Source organism: Pholis gunnellus (assembly GCF_910591455.1).
Source record: "Pholis gunnellus genome assembly, chromosome: 20".
Classification (NCBI taxonomy): domain Eukaryota; kingdom Metazoa; phylum Chordata; class Actinopteri; order Perciformes; family Pholidae; genus Pholis; species Pholis gunnellus.
The window spans coordinates 20647218-20662842 of NC_136547.1; the positions used below are offsets into that span (position 1 = coordinate 20647218).

At 42.9% G+C, this 15625-nt stretch overlaps 1 protein-coding gene across 1 annotated transcript in view; it reads right to left on the minus strand.

Annotated features, from left to right (window-relative positions):
- Nucleotides 1–221: 221 nt before the first annotated feature.
- Nucleotides 222–15625, minus strand: part of sugct (succinyl-CoA:glutarate-CoA transferase) — a 41549-nt gene continuing 26145 nt past the window's right edge. The window contains exons 12-13 of the mRNA XM_079181181.1: nucleotides 3236–3299; nucleotides 222–652 (exon numbers count right to left, since the gene is read on the minus strand). Coding sequence (XP_079037307.1) covers nucleotides 489–652; nucleotides 3236–3299 — 228 coding nt within the window. The 3' untranslated portion in view covers nucleotides 222–488. The remainder of the gene's footprint in view (nucleotides 653–3235; nucleotides 3300–15625) is intronic.

A 15625-nucleotide genomic window follows, 5' to 3' on the forward strand; every position in this document is an offset into this window, starting at 1 on the left:
CTTACCACGTTAACAGCTAAAAAAAGTCCATCATGAAGAAGTCAGACGATCATAAAGTTATAAATAAATAAGTTAGGTTCTTCTCCCTGTCGGTGCGTTCAAGGACACCGGGTGATTTTTTGTCGGTTCTTCTCTCGTCAGGTTCGTTGTTCGTGTTCAGCTCGAACCGTCCGACGTCGATACTCACGAAGTAAAAACATTCATGACGTTTGATTTAAAGGCAGCAGTTTATTTCAAGTAAACAATGTTTTTACAAAGAAATCAGGAGTGTTTGAAATCAGATGACGAGTCAAACGATCAAGAGGAGTGTAAAAAACACCTGAACATCAAAGTCTGTGTATGATAATCATCATAATAATCATAATCATCATAATCATCATCATCATAATCATCATCATAATCATCATAATAAGCTCTTATTAACTCGTGTTTCTGATTCTGTGATCAGGATGTTGGACAGACTCATTGATTCTTTCTCTCTCAGCCAATCAGGACACTTCATTCTGTGCCACCGCCCTTGAGTCCAGCAGCGTTTTGATGACGTCATCACTGTAAGACAAGGTGTGTCGCAGCACCTGCACGGTGTGCTGGCCAATCAGAGGAGGGGGCGTCGGCTCATCGTGGGCGAAGCTGCTGAAACGAACCGCCGGACCTGAAGACAAACAAACGAACAGATGAGTTAATGAGTTAATGAGCGCTGCAGCCCGTCTCAGGTCAGACAGCCACCTTCAAAGAATAAACAGGAAGTCACAGAAACACTTACTTCCTGTTAGATCTGTAGGCTGCTTGTAGTTTATAGACCGCATCTGGATTTATTCGTGTGTTTGTAAATATAATGTATATTTATGTGGAAATGTGCGTTATGTCTGTGAAACATGTTGATGCTCCTTTTGATATGTTTTCTATAATTAAGCTTTATTATTATTATTATTATTATCAACCAATCAGCATATGTTTTAGATTAAACCTTTGTGAACAACATGAGACTAATATCCAACAATCGAGCATTAAATATTACAATTAAACAGTTTGTAGTGAAATCTAAGAACCAATCAAGGGAGAAGGACAAATGACAGGAGGGAAGGAAAGAAGGAAAGAAGAGGAAGGAAAAAGAGAAAGGAAGGAAGGAAGGACTTGGAGGGAACAAACTGTTTATTTTGGGAAACTAACAACAATCATCTGTTTTTTTAAGTTCAGCACTAATGAGCTGAACTCTCACAGTCAGTGTGTGTGTGTGTGTGTCTGAGGCCAACACACACATGATCATGTGTGTGTTGGCCTACATCTTGGTTTCATGCATGACTGTCTGCGTGTGCGTGTGCGTGTGTGTGTGTGTGTGTGTGTGTGTGTGTGTGTGTGTGTGAACAGTGCTTCTATTTTCACCCCATTAGCGACCTGCTTTCCCCTTCAATGACACTCAACAAGTGTCAGGCTCGGTGTGTGTGTGTGTGTGTGTGTGTGTGTGTGTGTGTGTGTGTGTGTGTAAGGTATAAGATTATTTAATGATGTAACACGTGTCCAGGTTGAGTAAACCTCGTTCTTAAGAGAATGACTCATCAGTGTTTATGTCTGAACGTCCTTTAACAAACACCATTTCCCAGAATCCTTTGTGGTTAACATATTGAATTACAGTCTTTAGGTTGGAAAATGTAAATGTATCATCTTTTTTTTTAAATTGTTAAATCTAATGTCATGATTTATTAGCAATTTAATATTGATTATGAGATTCATTTTCAAACCTTTTCTACCTTTAAACCTTTTATGTATTATATTATATGATTATATAACGTCAGCTGTGGTCGTTATTAATACACACACACTTCTTCTGTTTCTTCTCAGTTATGTCTCTTTTTCTAAAACAACACACACACACACACACACACACACACACACACACACACACACACACACACACACACACACACACACACACACACACACACACACACACACACACACACACACACACAAACTCGTGTCTGGTGTTGTTTACTAAACAGAGATGGAGAGAACAGAAAGTTGAGAGCAAAGAAAAGGATATTGTTAACGTGGTGAATGGACTGACACACACACACACACACACACACGCACACACACACACACACACAGACACACACACGCACACACACACACACAGACACACACACAGACACACACACAGACAGAAGGTGTGTAACTGTTCCTTTAATGAGTCCAGACTCCTTTAAACCGTTCAGACGTTAAACACAGTGTTCAGCTTAGGAAGGGAAGGCTAGCGTGCTAGAAGCTAACGTGATGGATGCTAGCATGCTAGTAGCTAACATGATGGATGCTAGCATGCTAGAAGCTAACATTATGGATGCTAGCATGCGAGTAGCTAACATGATGGATGCTAGCAGCTAACATGATGGATGCTAGTAGCTAACATGATGGATGCTAGTAGCTAACATGATGGATGCTAGCAGGCTGAGGAGCTAACATGATGGATGCTAGTAGCTAACATGATGGATGCTAGCAGGCTGAGGAGCTAACATGATGGATGCTAGTAGCTAACATGATGGATGCTAGCAGGCTAGAAGCTAACATGATGCATGCTAGCATGCTAGTAGCTAACATGATGGATGCTAGCAGGCTGAGGAGCTAACATGATGGATGCTACAGCTAACATGATGGATGCTAGCATGCTAGTAGCTAACATGATGGATGCTAGCATGCTAGTAGCTAACATGATGCATGCTAGCAGGCTGAGGAGCAGACAGGAAGCCGTCTACCGTTTAGCTGGTGATCATCTGGTTACAACAATCAGCACCACGATGATAACGTGAAGCTTTACAGCCGAGTGGAGGATCATCTGGTTTAACTTTCAGACATCGACGTTCGTCTACTGGAACTCATCCGACAGAGAAAACACACCAACACTTCCTGCCCCTGCTCATTATGGATGTCTTCCTGCTGCGTCTCTCACACACACACACACACACACACACACACACACACACACACACACACACACACACACACACACACACACACACACACACACACACACACACACACACACACACACACACACACACACAGGTCTGAAGACAGATTACACTGTAAATACTTGGTGATCAAACAGCTTCCTCTTCGTGGAAACACACTGAGATCCATCAAATCAACTGAGAGTCCCCATGGAGTGTGTGTGAGAGTGTGAGTGTGAGTGTGTGAGTGTGAGAGTGTGAGTGTGTGAGTGTGTGTGTGTTGAGCTGACCTGGTACGGTGATGCGTCCTGCTGTTGGATGGTTCATCTCCTGTATGAGGCCGTTGTGTTTCACCTGCAAACAAACAAACAAACATGAAGTCTGAGGATATTAAAACACCTTCTTCATCTTCATCATCTTCATCACGCTGTTTATTCTCACTCAATCTCACACAAATACTCACTAGAGCACCAAATGAGTTTATGGTCTCAATCTCTAGTGTCAAGTCTTCTTCAATACAGCATGATGTTCATTTAGTAAATGATGGTCCATTTAGAGTCACACAGACCATAAAGCAGGGGATGCTTTAGGGGCGGGGCTACACGGTGATTGACAGGTCTCTATGTCACTTCCTGTTCACTGGTTGCAAAAAAACAAAGATGGCGACGGACAAAACGCCGAACTGGAGGCTTCAAAACGTCCACAAACCAACGAGAGACGTCGCGTCTGAACCTTCCAGCAGGACTGAAGTCGACTTACTGAAACCACAGAAGAAGAAAGAGAGTCGTCCTGACCTGAAGGTCTCAGCGACCTGGAGACAGGAAGCTTCTGATTGGTTTAACAGAAACACCTGAGTCAAGAGGAGGACGGGTTTATTCATGAAGAGACTCACGACCCTCTGCTGAATGTGCTGACTCAACCGGTCAACACATGCTGAAGAGTGACGTCCTCTTCTTCTTCACTGGTTTAATGGTGTCCGTGATATTAGTTCATGTTTAATGAGAAGGTGACGTTATGAGTCATTTCAGTCACAACTGTTCCTGCTCTCCAGAGGATGAACCCTCTACATTTTAATGACCACGTGATCTCTTCTCTAGCGCCACCCTGAGGACAGACTGACCCCTTCAGCTCCTCGAACTAGAGACACACACACACAGACACACACACACACACACACACACACACACACACACACACACACACTTCATCTCCAGGGGGAAACTTTAATAAGAGCTGAACGCTGATCGATGGCTTTAATTTAAACATCAAACATGACACACGGTGCAGGAAGTCGACCGGTGTGTGTGTGTGTGTGTGTGTGAGAGAGTGTGTGTGTTTGTGTGTGTGTGTTTGTGTGTGTGAGAGAGTGTGTGTGTTTGTGTGTGTGTGTTTTGGGCGATACAAATATAAATTGAATTGAATTGAAATTGAAGTTAGTTTGATAATGACATGTTCCTATTATACTTCCTGTCTTACTCACTTGTAGACGGGACCACACACACACACACACACACACACACACACACACACACAGACACACAGACACACATCACGAGTGATGGAAGTTAGGACACACATTAAACCGTTCTACCTCTGTGGTTCTATGGACGGACTCTTCGTCTCTTAAATTCACTCAAACATGCACAGACTTCACACACAGACTCTTTAAACATCTACCAAGAAGATTAGAGTTAGAAATAGTCCGATTCAAGTTTAGACGACAAGAAAAGAGGTTTAGCCGGCTCCTCCCTCTAATATTCTGATGTACAGTGTGTGTGTGTGTGTGTGTGTGTTTGATGTGTGCGCCAGTATTTGTGCATGCGTGCATACAAGTGTAACAGTATGATTGCATGCATGTGTGTGTGTGTAATCCTATCTGCTTGTTATGCAGGGTATCATTACATCCATATGGTCACACACTCACACACACACACACACACACACACACACACACACACACACACACACACACACACACACACACACACACACACACACACACACACACACACACACACACACACAGGTCAGACTTCCTGTTTTACTCTCCAGTTGTTTTTAACAAACAATACAACAGAGAGATGAGACACGAGGTCGTTAAAGTTGATGCTGTAATGAAACGTCTGATGTCTGTGATCTCTGGTGTCTGCTAGCCGCGTTAGCCGCGTAGCTCTGTGGATGCTAACGTCTGCGGTCTGGACTGAAACATCTCAACTGTTGGATGGGGATGAATGTAATACTTTACTAACCCTCTGACTCTTCATCCTCAGGTCAACATGTTTATGGTTTATGATCAAACACCTGCAGAACTAAAGACGTTATAGCTGCTACACATTAGCATGTTAGCACGTAGCTCAAAGTAGCACTAAGTAGAGCCTCACAGAGCCTCTAGGGTGTAGTCTGTTCAGGTCTTCAGACGTCGAGTCACTCCTTTGTTTCTACAGCTGAAGGTTCTCTTCTTCCTCCACTGTGTTGAGCTCTAAAGAGGACTTTTCTTTTCTTTCTCCTGAATTATGAAGAAACGCTTCAATAAACATCATCAAACACGCACACGCTGATCAACAGTGTTGTGGTTTCCAGCCACGTGCCTCCTCTTCCTCCTCGCTTCCTTCCTCCTCAGTCTCTGCTGTTTCTCTTTGTCTTTCTCAGAGCTTCTCTGCACAGTTTCTTTCTTTCATCCTCATTCTGCTCAAAGAACATTTAGAAGAAGGAAGGTCACTCCGTCACCGTGCAGCTATTTCAACACAAACCACCATCTTCTCCTGGAACTGAGTTGTGTCTCGTGAAGACAGAAGTTTATTTTGAAAGGACCGTTTTGATGTAAGGAGCTGAAACTGACTTTCAGACACCGTCTCATCGCCTTTAGAAGGTGGAGCGGTTCAGGACAGCACCTCCAGAAAAGGGTTCTCTGCAGAACCTGTCATAGGGGGCTACCCGGGTGGAACCCTTCACAGATGGTTCCAGCTATAACTCTTTATGTTGGGTTCTAGGTAGAACCTTCTGAAAGGGTTCTTGGTGGAACCTTTACAGAAGGTTCCACCAGGAACCAAAGCTTCGAGAACCCTTTCTCTGTTGACGACACGCTGAAGAACCCTGTGGTTCTCGTAAGAGTGTATGTTGTACTTTCAATCAGCCACCAGTACAACGTGAAAGTATTTCCAATCAATGTAAAAGTACCGCGATGCATTGTGCTGACGGGAAGAGAGAGAAGTATTCACACGACTGGAGGATGAAAGAAACCAGACCACTGAGAATAGTTTAGTTCTTTTATTTGTTCGTCTTCACGTGAGCAGTAAATATAACACAGAACACACGGAGGTTAAGCATGAGGTCACGGCGCTAAAAACACTTTTTGAGTTATCAGATGAAGGACGAATCAATCGACACGACGACTCAGACGATGACTTCTTCACCCCTCGTGTTGCTCTCTGCTTCACGCCTCCTCTTCCTCTTCATCGCCCTCCTCCCTCTCTTTGAAGCTAGCTGTGGCAGTCCTCAGGTCGACTAACCAGCACCCATGGGAGCCACCCGGGCCCGCTGTTACATCATGTTACTGCAACATCAAGGGGAGGAGGATGGAGTGTGTGTGTGTGTGTGTGTGCAGGATGGATGTAGGTTGTGTGTGAAGATCTGAGGTTGCCTGAACCTGCTGCTCTCTGTTTGACCTCCACAATCAAAGCAGCTTCTGAATATCGCAGTGTGTTTTCATTCCTGTGAAGTGTCGGAGCACTTCTTCCCTCCATATACGGACTGGTAGCAGCACTTAATAGGCTTTTTTAGATGTGTTACATAAAGCTGCAGCCTGGATGTTAAAGGTCCCAGGTGACTTGGTTTTTTTCATGATTTCAGCTCATGACATGAATAATGCTCTTCAATGAGTGTTTTAGCTGGAGACGTATTTATTTTTCTACTTTGAAGAGTAAAGCAGCGATGTGTCACACTGGAGTCATGACTTCCTGTTCAAACACATACAAAAACAGATTATATATCCATGCATCATATACGATCAAAAAGTGACAGTTCTGAAGCAACATTACAGAGATTCATGTCTAGAAGTTACTTTGAGGATAGAGCAGGTTTCATCTGCACGTCACCGCCGAGCAACAGGTGCTACTTGAAGCCAGAAGCATGACAGCTTCTTTAAAACCTCCGTTAACATAGCAAACACATAACCAGAGATTCTACTGGTCCACCATCAGGTAACCGTTCATAACCAGAGATTCTACTGGTCCACCATCAGGTAACCGTTCATAACCAGAGATTCTACTGGTCCACCATCAGGTAACCACTCATAACCAGAGATTCTACTGGTCCACCATCAGGTAACCACTCATAACCAGAGATTCTACTGGTCCACCATCAGGTAACTGTTCATAACCAGAGATTCTACTGGTCCATCATCAGGTAACCGTTCATAACCAGAGATTCTACTGGTCCACCATCAGGTAACTGTTCATAACCAGAGATTCTACTGGTCCACCATCAGGTAACCGCTCATAACCAGAGATTCTACTGGTCATCCATCAGGTAACTGTTCATAACCAGAGATTCTACTGGTCCACCATCAGGTAACCGTTCATAACCAGAGATTCTACTGGTCCACCATCAGGTAACCGTTCATAACCAGAGATTCTACTGGTCCACCATCAGGTAACCACTCATAACCAGAGATTCTACTGGTCCATCATCAGGTAACCGCTCATAACCAGAGATTCTACTGGTCCACCATCAGGTAACTGTTCATAACCAGAGATTCTACTGGTCCACCATCAGGTAACCGCTCATAACCAGAGATTCTACTGGTCCACCATCAGGTAACCACTCATAACCAGAGATTCTACTGGTCCATCATCAGGTAACCGCTCATAACCAGAGATTCTACTGGTCCATCATCAGGTAACCGCTCATAACCAGAGATTCTACTGGTCCACCATCAGGTAACCACTCATAACCAGAGATTCTACTGGTCCACCATCAGGTAACCGTTCATAACCAGAGATTCTACTGGTCCACCATCAGGTAACCGTTCATAACCAGAGATTCTACTGGTCCACCATCAGGTAACCGTTCATAACCAGAGATTCTACTGGTCCACCATCAGGTAACCGCTCATAACCAGAGATTCTACTGGTCCACCATCAGGTAACCACTCATAACCAGAGATTCTACTGGTCCACCATCAGGTAACCGCTCATAACCAGAGATTCTACTGGTCCACCATCAGGTAACCACTCATAACCAGAGATTCTACTGGTCCACCATCAGGTAACCGTTCATAACCAGAGATTCTACTGGTCCACCATCAGGTAACCACTCATAACCAGAGATTCTACTGGTCCACCATCAGGTAACCACTCATAACCAGAGATTCTACTGGTCCACCATCAGGTAACCGTTCATAACCAGAGATTCTAATGGTCCATCATCAGGTAACCGTTCATAACCAGAGATTCTACTGGTCCACCATCAGGTAACCGCTCATAACCAGAGATTCTACTGGTCCACCATCAGGTAACCGTTCATAACCAGAGATTCTACTGGTCCACCATCAGGTAACCGTTCATAACCAGAGATTCTACTGGTCCATCATCAGGTAACCGCTCATAACCAGAGATTCTACTGGTCCACCATCAGGTAACCGTTCATAACCAGAGATTCTACTGGTCCATCATCAGGTAACCGTTCATAACCAGAGATTCTACTGGTCCACCATCAGGTAACCGTTCATAACCAGAGATTCTACTGGTCCACCATCAGGTAACCGCTCATAACCAGAGATTCTACTGGTCCACCATCAGGTAACCGCTCATAACCAGAGATTCTACTGGTCCACCATCAGGTAACCACTCATAACCAGAGATTCTACTGGTCCACCATCAGGTAACCGCTCATAACCAGAGATTCTACTGGTCCACCATCAGGTAACTGTTCATAACCAGAGATTCTACTGGTCCATCATCAGGTAACCGTTCATAACCAGAGATTCTACTGGTCCACCATCAGGTAACTGTTCATAACCAGAGATTCTACTGGTCCACCATCAGGTAACCGCTCATAACCAGAGATTCTACTGGTCATCCATCAGGTAACTGTTCATAACCAGAGATTCTACTGGTCCACCATCAGGTAACCGTTCATAACCAGAGATTCTACTGGTCCACCATCAGGTAACCGCTCATAACCAGAGATTCTACTGGTCCACCATCAGGTAACCGCTCATAACCAGAGATTCTACTGGTCCACCATCAGGTAACCGTTCATAACCAGAGATTCTACTGGTCCACCATCAGGTAACCGTTCATAACCTTCTATATAATCGAGTGACATCTTTGTTATCTTTGTGCGACCCAATCATAAAGTTTAAACACAGATTTACTCAGAGAGCGATCGTCTAAACAGAGATCAAAGGTTTCTGAACTCTTATAAGAAAAGAAACCCGTCTACGTTCAAGCTTTCCACACCTCCATCACACATGGTCCGTGTTTGTTCAGGCTGGCATTGCATCTAAAAAACTTCCATCCTCTTTTTGTTTTTGCATTCAAGACGATCTCCTGTTTGTAATTTGGCCTTTTTGTTTCTCATCTGTTTCACCACAAGCTCATTTTAAACTGGACCCACCTGTGGATTTGCATGATGGGCAGCGAGTGGAGTCCTGAGTTTACATCTTGAGACACGGATATGCTTTTTGTGAACGGCTGTGGATTGAGGGTTACGGCCACATTTGCATTGGATTTCCCTCCGAATGTAATTTGTTAGTGGAATTTTTAAAAAACAGAACGGCAGCCAGGGCGGGACGAGGAGATTTATTTAAATTGCTGCTGCAACGAACATCCCTGTGTGGTTTAGAGGCAAATTCACAATCGATGTTGACATTATTATCTTGCGACTGTGTTTCCTCCACAGTTATGAAATGTAAGATCTCGTAGACGACTGAACTTATTACCACAATAAAAGCTTTTCTGGAGAAATAAGAGTTAAGAGGAATGTATGTAATGTAGGAATGTATGTAATGTTAAGAGGCATGTACGGCTGTATCATGAGAATACATACTGGACTTTAGTTTTCTCTTTTTCTGGTCTACTGCACATGCTCATTAGTGCCTCTCTCTGGCCCCGCCCACTTGCTGCATAGACTTTACATTGAGATGAACATAAATATCTCTTTTCTAGGAACAAATATAAAACCTTCATGGATTCAAAACTCATACAATATGTCCTGTCAGCAGTTATATAGATATATAAATTATACATCCACATACATTCTAAAATTCCAACAAATGCAAAGATACCACCAGAGGGAACACTGATAATTACAATACTTTAAGTGAAAAAAGAAGAGTATTGTTTGTAGTGAAACAGCTGATGTAAGTGTAATCTTGCTGAAGCTGAATAAACGTTTAAAGCTGCTGTGTTTGAGTCCAGCTTACCTTCAGCTCTGTTTCCACCTGCAGCATCTCTCAGTGTTCTGGTCTCTGAGCATCATCCATCTACCAGCCAGGTAGTAATAAGAGAAGATCATGTGATGTTTATTAAAACCAGCAGGTCTTACAGGACTAGTTACATAAACACATGTACAGCTGTCAGAAATAAATCTGTAAGACATGAGTGAATAGTTCAACTTCATTCTCTTTAGCTGAATGCATTCCTTCTGGTTACTGAGCAAGCTAGCTCACTTAAGCTAAACTAGCTCCACAAGCAAGCTAGCCAACCTCTACAGCTCAGTCGGCGGACTAATTCTAACAAGGAGAGAGTATGTTGTCATTAAAGAGGATAATGTTACAGTCACTTAGATCTTGTTCTTTCTTAAAATCAAAAATAAACCTTTTGAACACAAAGTCTGTGAATCTCAAAGTCACAAATATAAACACAAATATCTCACAAATAGTCTGCTGGAATTTACTTTTACTTACTCTTTCTGTTGACGTCTGGGATCTTTGTATTCTTTGAGAAAATGTGAGAAAATGTCCATAAGTGAAAAATAATGTGTGTATCCGCCCCGAGATTCAGGTCCACTCAAAAATGTGATGTGGTCTTCATGGGCCCATGCTGCACTCTTCCACCAGGTTCTATTCAAATGCGGCCAGTCATAAAAAGACGCTCCTTGTTAACAGCTCATGCCTCAAATTCATGATGTTTAGACGTTTTATTCAATAGCAAAGTAATACAGCGATTGTTTCAATGATTACACAGAAAATACGACTTGTTATCTTTTAGTGAGTAGAAACAGGGTTCAAGATGAAGCCCAGACCACCACTTCCTTTAGCACCAATACAAGTTGTTTCTGTGTGTCAGAAGCAGATTTAATCTATATTTTACCTCTATAACTATCTATATATGACAAACGGTTATTATGACTGTCAGTGACACAAGTCATTATGAACTTGTATTGTACTTGAACTGTTGCGAGTGCAACATGAGGTCAGTAAATCACTAAACATCCTCAACATTTCTGGTGTGTTTGTCTTCCCGTCTTGTCCCTGTAGAGGACAGATGACCCAAACAAAGACATTGATAATAAGAAGAAGAAGTTTAAAAGTGCAGTGCATGCGGTTGCTTGGTGGTTAAGACACTTAACACGGAACCACGATGTCCGTTGTTTGAACCTTTGCAGCACGTTATTCCACCTCTCCATGTTTCCTGTCTCTATCTGGTAAATGACAGAACTTTCTAGTCCCAGAGAGTCTCAAAGCGCTGAACACTACATGTCAACATTCATGCTAACATGCTGATGAACCAAAGAACTGGTGAAATACTTCAGTCTGCACCAAAGAACTGGTGAAATACTTCAGTCTGCACCAAAGAACTGGTGAAATACTTCAGTCTGGACCAAAGAACTGGTGAAATACTTCAGTCTGGACCAAAGAACTGGTGAAATACTTCAGTCTGGACCAAAGAACTGGTGAAATACTTCAGTCTGGACCAAAGAACTGGTGAAATACTTCAGTCTGCACCAAAGAACTGGTGAAATACTTCAGTCTGGACCAAAGAACTGGTGAAATACTTGAGTCTGGACCAAAGAACTGGTGAAATACTTGAGTCTGAACCAAAGAACTGGTGAAATACTTCAGTCTGGACCAAAGAACTGGTGAAATACTTCAGTCTGAACCAAAGAACTGGTGAAATACTTCAGTCTGGACCAAAGAACTGGTGAAATACTTCAGTCTGAACCAAAGAACTGGTGAAATACTTCAGTCTGGACCAAAGAACTGGTGAAATACTTCAGTCTGGACCAAAGAACTGGTGAAAGACTTCAGTCTGGACCAAAGAACTGGTGAAATACTTGAGTCTGAACCAAAGAACTGGTGAAATACTTCAGTCTGGACCAAAGAACTGGTGAAATACTTGAGTCTGAACCAAAGAACTGGTGAAATACTTCAGTCTGGACCAAAGAACTGGTGAAATACTTCAGTCTGAACCAAAGAACTGGTGAAATACTTCAGTCTGGACCAAAGAACTGGTGAAATACTTCAGTCTGAACCAAAGAACTGGTGAAATACTTCAGTCTGGACCAAAGAACTGGTGAAATACTTCAGTCTGAACCAAAGAACTGGAGAAATACTTCAGTCTGGACCAAAGAACTGGTGAAATACTTCAGTCTGAACCAAAGAACTGGTGAAATACTTCAGTCTGAACCAAAGAACTGGTGAAATACTTGAGTCTGAACCAAAGAACTGGTGAAATACTTGAGTCTGAACCAAAGAACTGGTGAAATACTTCAGTCTGGACCAAAGAACTGGTGAAATACTTCAGTCTGGACCAAAGAACTGGTGAAATACTTGAGTCTGAACCAAAGAACTGGTGAAATACTTCAGTCTGGACCAAAGAACTGGTGAAATACTTCAGTCTGAACCAAAGAACTGGTGAAATACTTCAGTCTGGACCAAAGAACTGGTGAAATACTTCAGTCTGGACCAAAGAACTGGTGAAATACTTGAGTCTGAACCAAAGAACTGGTGAAATACTTGAGTCTGAACCAAAGAACTGGTGAAATACTTCAGTCTGAACCAAAGAACTGGTGAAATACTTGAGTCTGAACCAAAGAACTGGTGAAATACTTCAGTCTGAACCAAAGAACTGGTGAAATACTTCAGTCTGAACCAAAGAACTGGTGAAATACTTCAGTCTGAACCAAAGAACTGGAGAAATACTTCAGTCTGAACCAAAGAACTGGAGAAATACTTAGGTAGAACATGATAATAAATAAATTCCTTCCTAAACAAAACAGTCTTTGGAATTTTAAAAGACTTTGACGTGCACACACACACACACACACGTGTTTGTGTAATTGTGCGTCTGTGTGTGTTTAAGCTTGTATGAAGTGGAAACTTTGGCGTGTGGAATGTGTTTTGGTTGGAAGAGTTGCTCGTATAGAAACACTGTATTAGTGTATGTGCTGGTGTGTAGCAGCAGCTGTGCTCCAGGTGTGCAGCAGGACAGTAACCTACAGTCAGCAGCAACACACTCTGTTCACCCGCAAATATGGGTTCATGGCTCATCTGGTGAGATAAATCATCCTCACATCTTGTCAACTGAGGATTTCCTACATCTCCCAAAATGCAACACCAGAGATCAGACTTCCACACTAACCTAAAGGAAGCAAAATCAACGGGCAAACAGGATGATCAGGTTCTTCAAAGCTTCACGTGTTGAAGCTGCATTCTCTCTAGTGACCACCAGGGGGCGACTCCTCTGGTTGTATAGAAGTCTATGAGAAAATGACTCTACTTCTCTCTTGATTTATTACCTCAGTAAACATTGTAAACATGAGTTTATGGTCTCAATCTCTAGTTTCAAGTCTTCTTCAATACAGCATGATGTTCATTTAGTAAATGATGGTCCATTTAGAGTCACACAGACCATAAAGCAGGGGATGCTTTAGGGGCGGGGCTACACAGTGATTGACAGGTCTCTACCAGAGACGTATACGGCGTCTCTACGTCACTTCCTGTTCACTGGTTGCAAAATAAACCAACATGACGACGGACAAAACAACAAACTCGAGGCTTTAAAGCATCTACTTTAGTTTGTTAAATGATGTTTCTGCAAACATTTAAATGACAGACCGAGAAGTGGAAATGAATGTATGATGAAATAAAAGAAAGAGAAAGTGTTAGGGAGATCAATATCAAACAGCGTTAGGAGATTATGGACATATTGAAGACGTGATGATGATCTGAGGACAGACGGATAGCGGACGAGGTGACAGAGAGGGCGAGAGGTCTTTGATCCAGATCCAGGAGGATCCAGACCAGCCTCATGAAGTCTGCTGATCCAGGATTCTGAGACATAAATGAGACAAACCTGCAGATCCATTCAGTGTAAATGACATAGAAACGTTCATAAAGCGTCTCCAGATGTTTGTCTCTGAGTCAAATGAGAAATAAAACCCGGAGCCAACAGCTGATAGATAACAGCCAATCAGAGACCTGATCACTCACACACCGCTCTGATTGGCTCATTTCATCACCTCTGTGGACCTCCTGACCAATCACAGCACTGTGTCCACTCAAAAGATGAAAGAGAAGGAGAAGAAGACGAGTAGAAGGAAAAAAACAAGGAGATGAGCTGCAGTCAAGTGGATTATTATGAATGAGCGTCAAATCTGTAATGCGTCCAGATGAAGTCAAAGTTCAGTTCAGTTTGTTTCTGTACTCTAGTAACTTGACCACCAGCTGTAATGCAGGTGTTTGACATGAACGTGTTGCTAAATGAGCGACAGGTGTGACGTCACCGGGAGTTAAACATTTAAACACATTTCCTCCTGAGAATGACCCAACCTGGTGCTGTGGTTTGATGCTCTGACTGTTCTCTGCATGTTTCTCTCTCGAGTGTCGCTGTTTAATTGGACCCCCCCCCCATGGGAAAGTATGCAGACACATTTTGATGTGATTACAGCTCACAAACCAAACTATGTTCCGTCACATTCCAGCTTCAGGAGGCAGCAGCTGAGCAAGGCACCGGACACGGCCGGGGTCGAGGGTTCGATTCCCTCAGCGTACATTTGTCCTCCGGCGTTATTTTACCTTCATCAAACACGTTGTTTTCTCACCTTTAAATGTGTTCAGGTCGAGGTCTCACAGCTAATGAACCGATCTAATGCGCCTCCTCCTCTCACTGAGGAGGTGCACAGACGCCCTCTACAGGAGGGAGGAGTCACTGCATGAACATCAACATTTAGTTCTTCATGGTCAGTTTCCAGTTGGATCCCAGTATTTTTAGTGATGAACCGTCTGAGAATGTTCAGAGCTAATATTTGATGTGACGGAAAAAAAAGAACAAATAAACTGGTGTACAGCGTAGTCTGGTCAGAAGGTGGCGCTGTAGGCTACACTTTAAGCTAACAGAGAAGAAGAAGAAGAAGAAGAAGAAGAAGAAGACGAGGTTGAACCAGAAACATCATCTAACATCTAGAAACACAGAGAGACGTCTTCAGGAGTCACTTTAGCTGCTGTTCAAATAAGAAGAGAAGAAGAAGGAGAGAAAAGATGAAGATGAAATATAAGATGAGTGAAGAGACAGAGGAGGAGATGGAGGAAAAGAGAAGAAGAACAGGAAGAAGAGGAGAAGAAGAGATGAGAGAGAAGAAGACGTGTTACAGAGGAGGAAAAGGAGGAGGAGATATAAATCACAAGAGGAAAACAAAACACGATCGATGAGGAAGAGGAAGAACAGGTGCAAAAG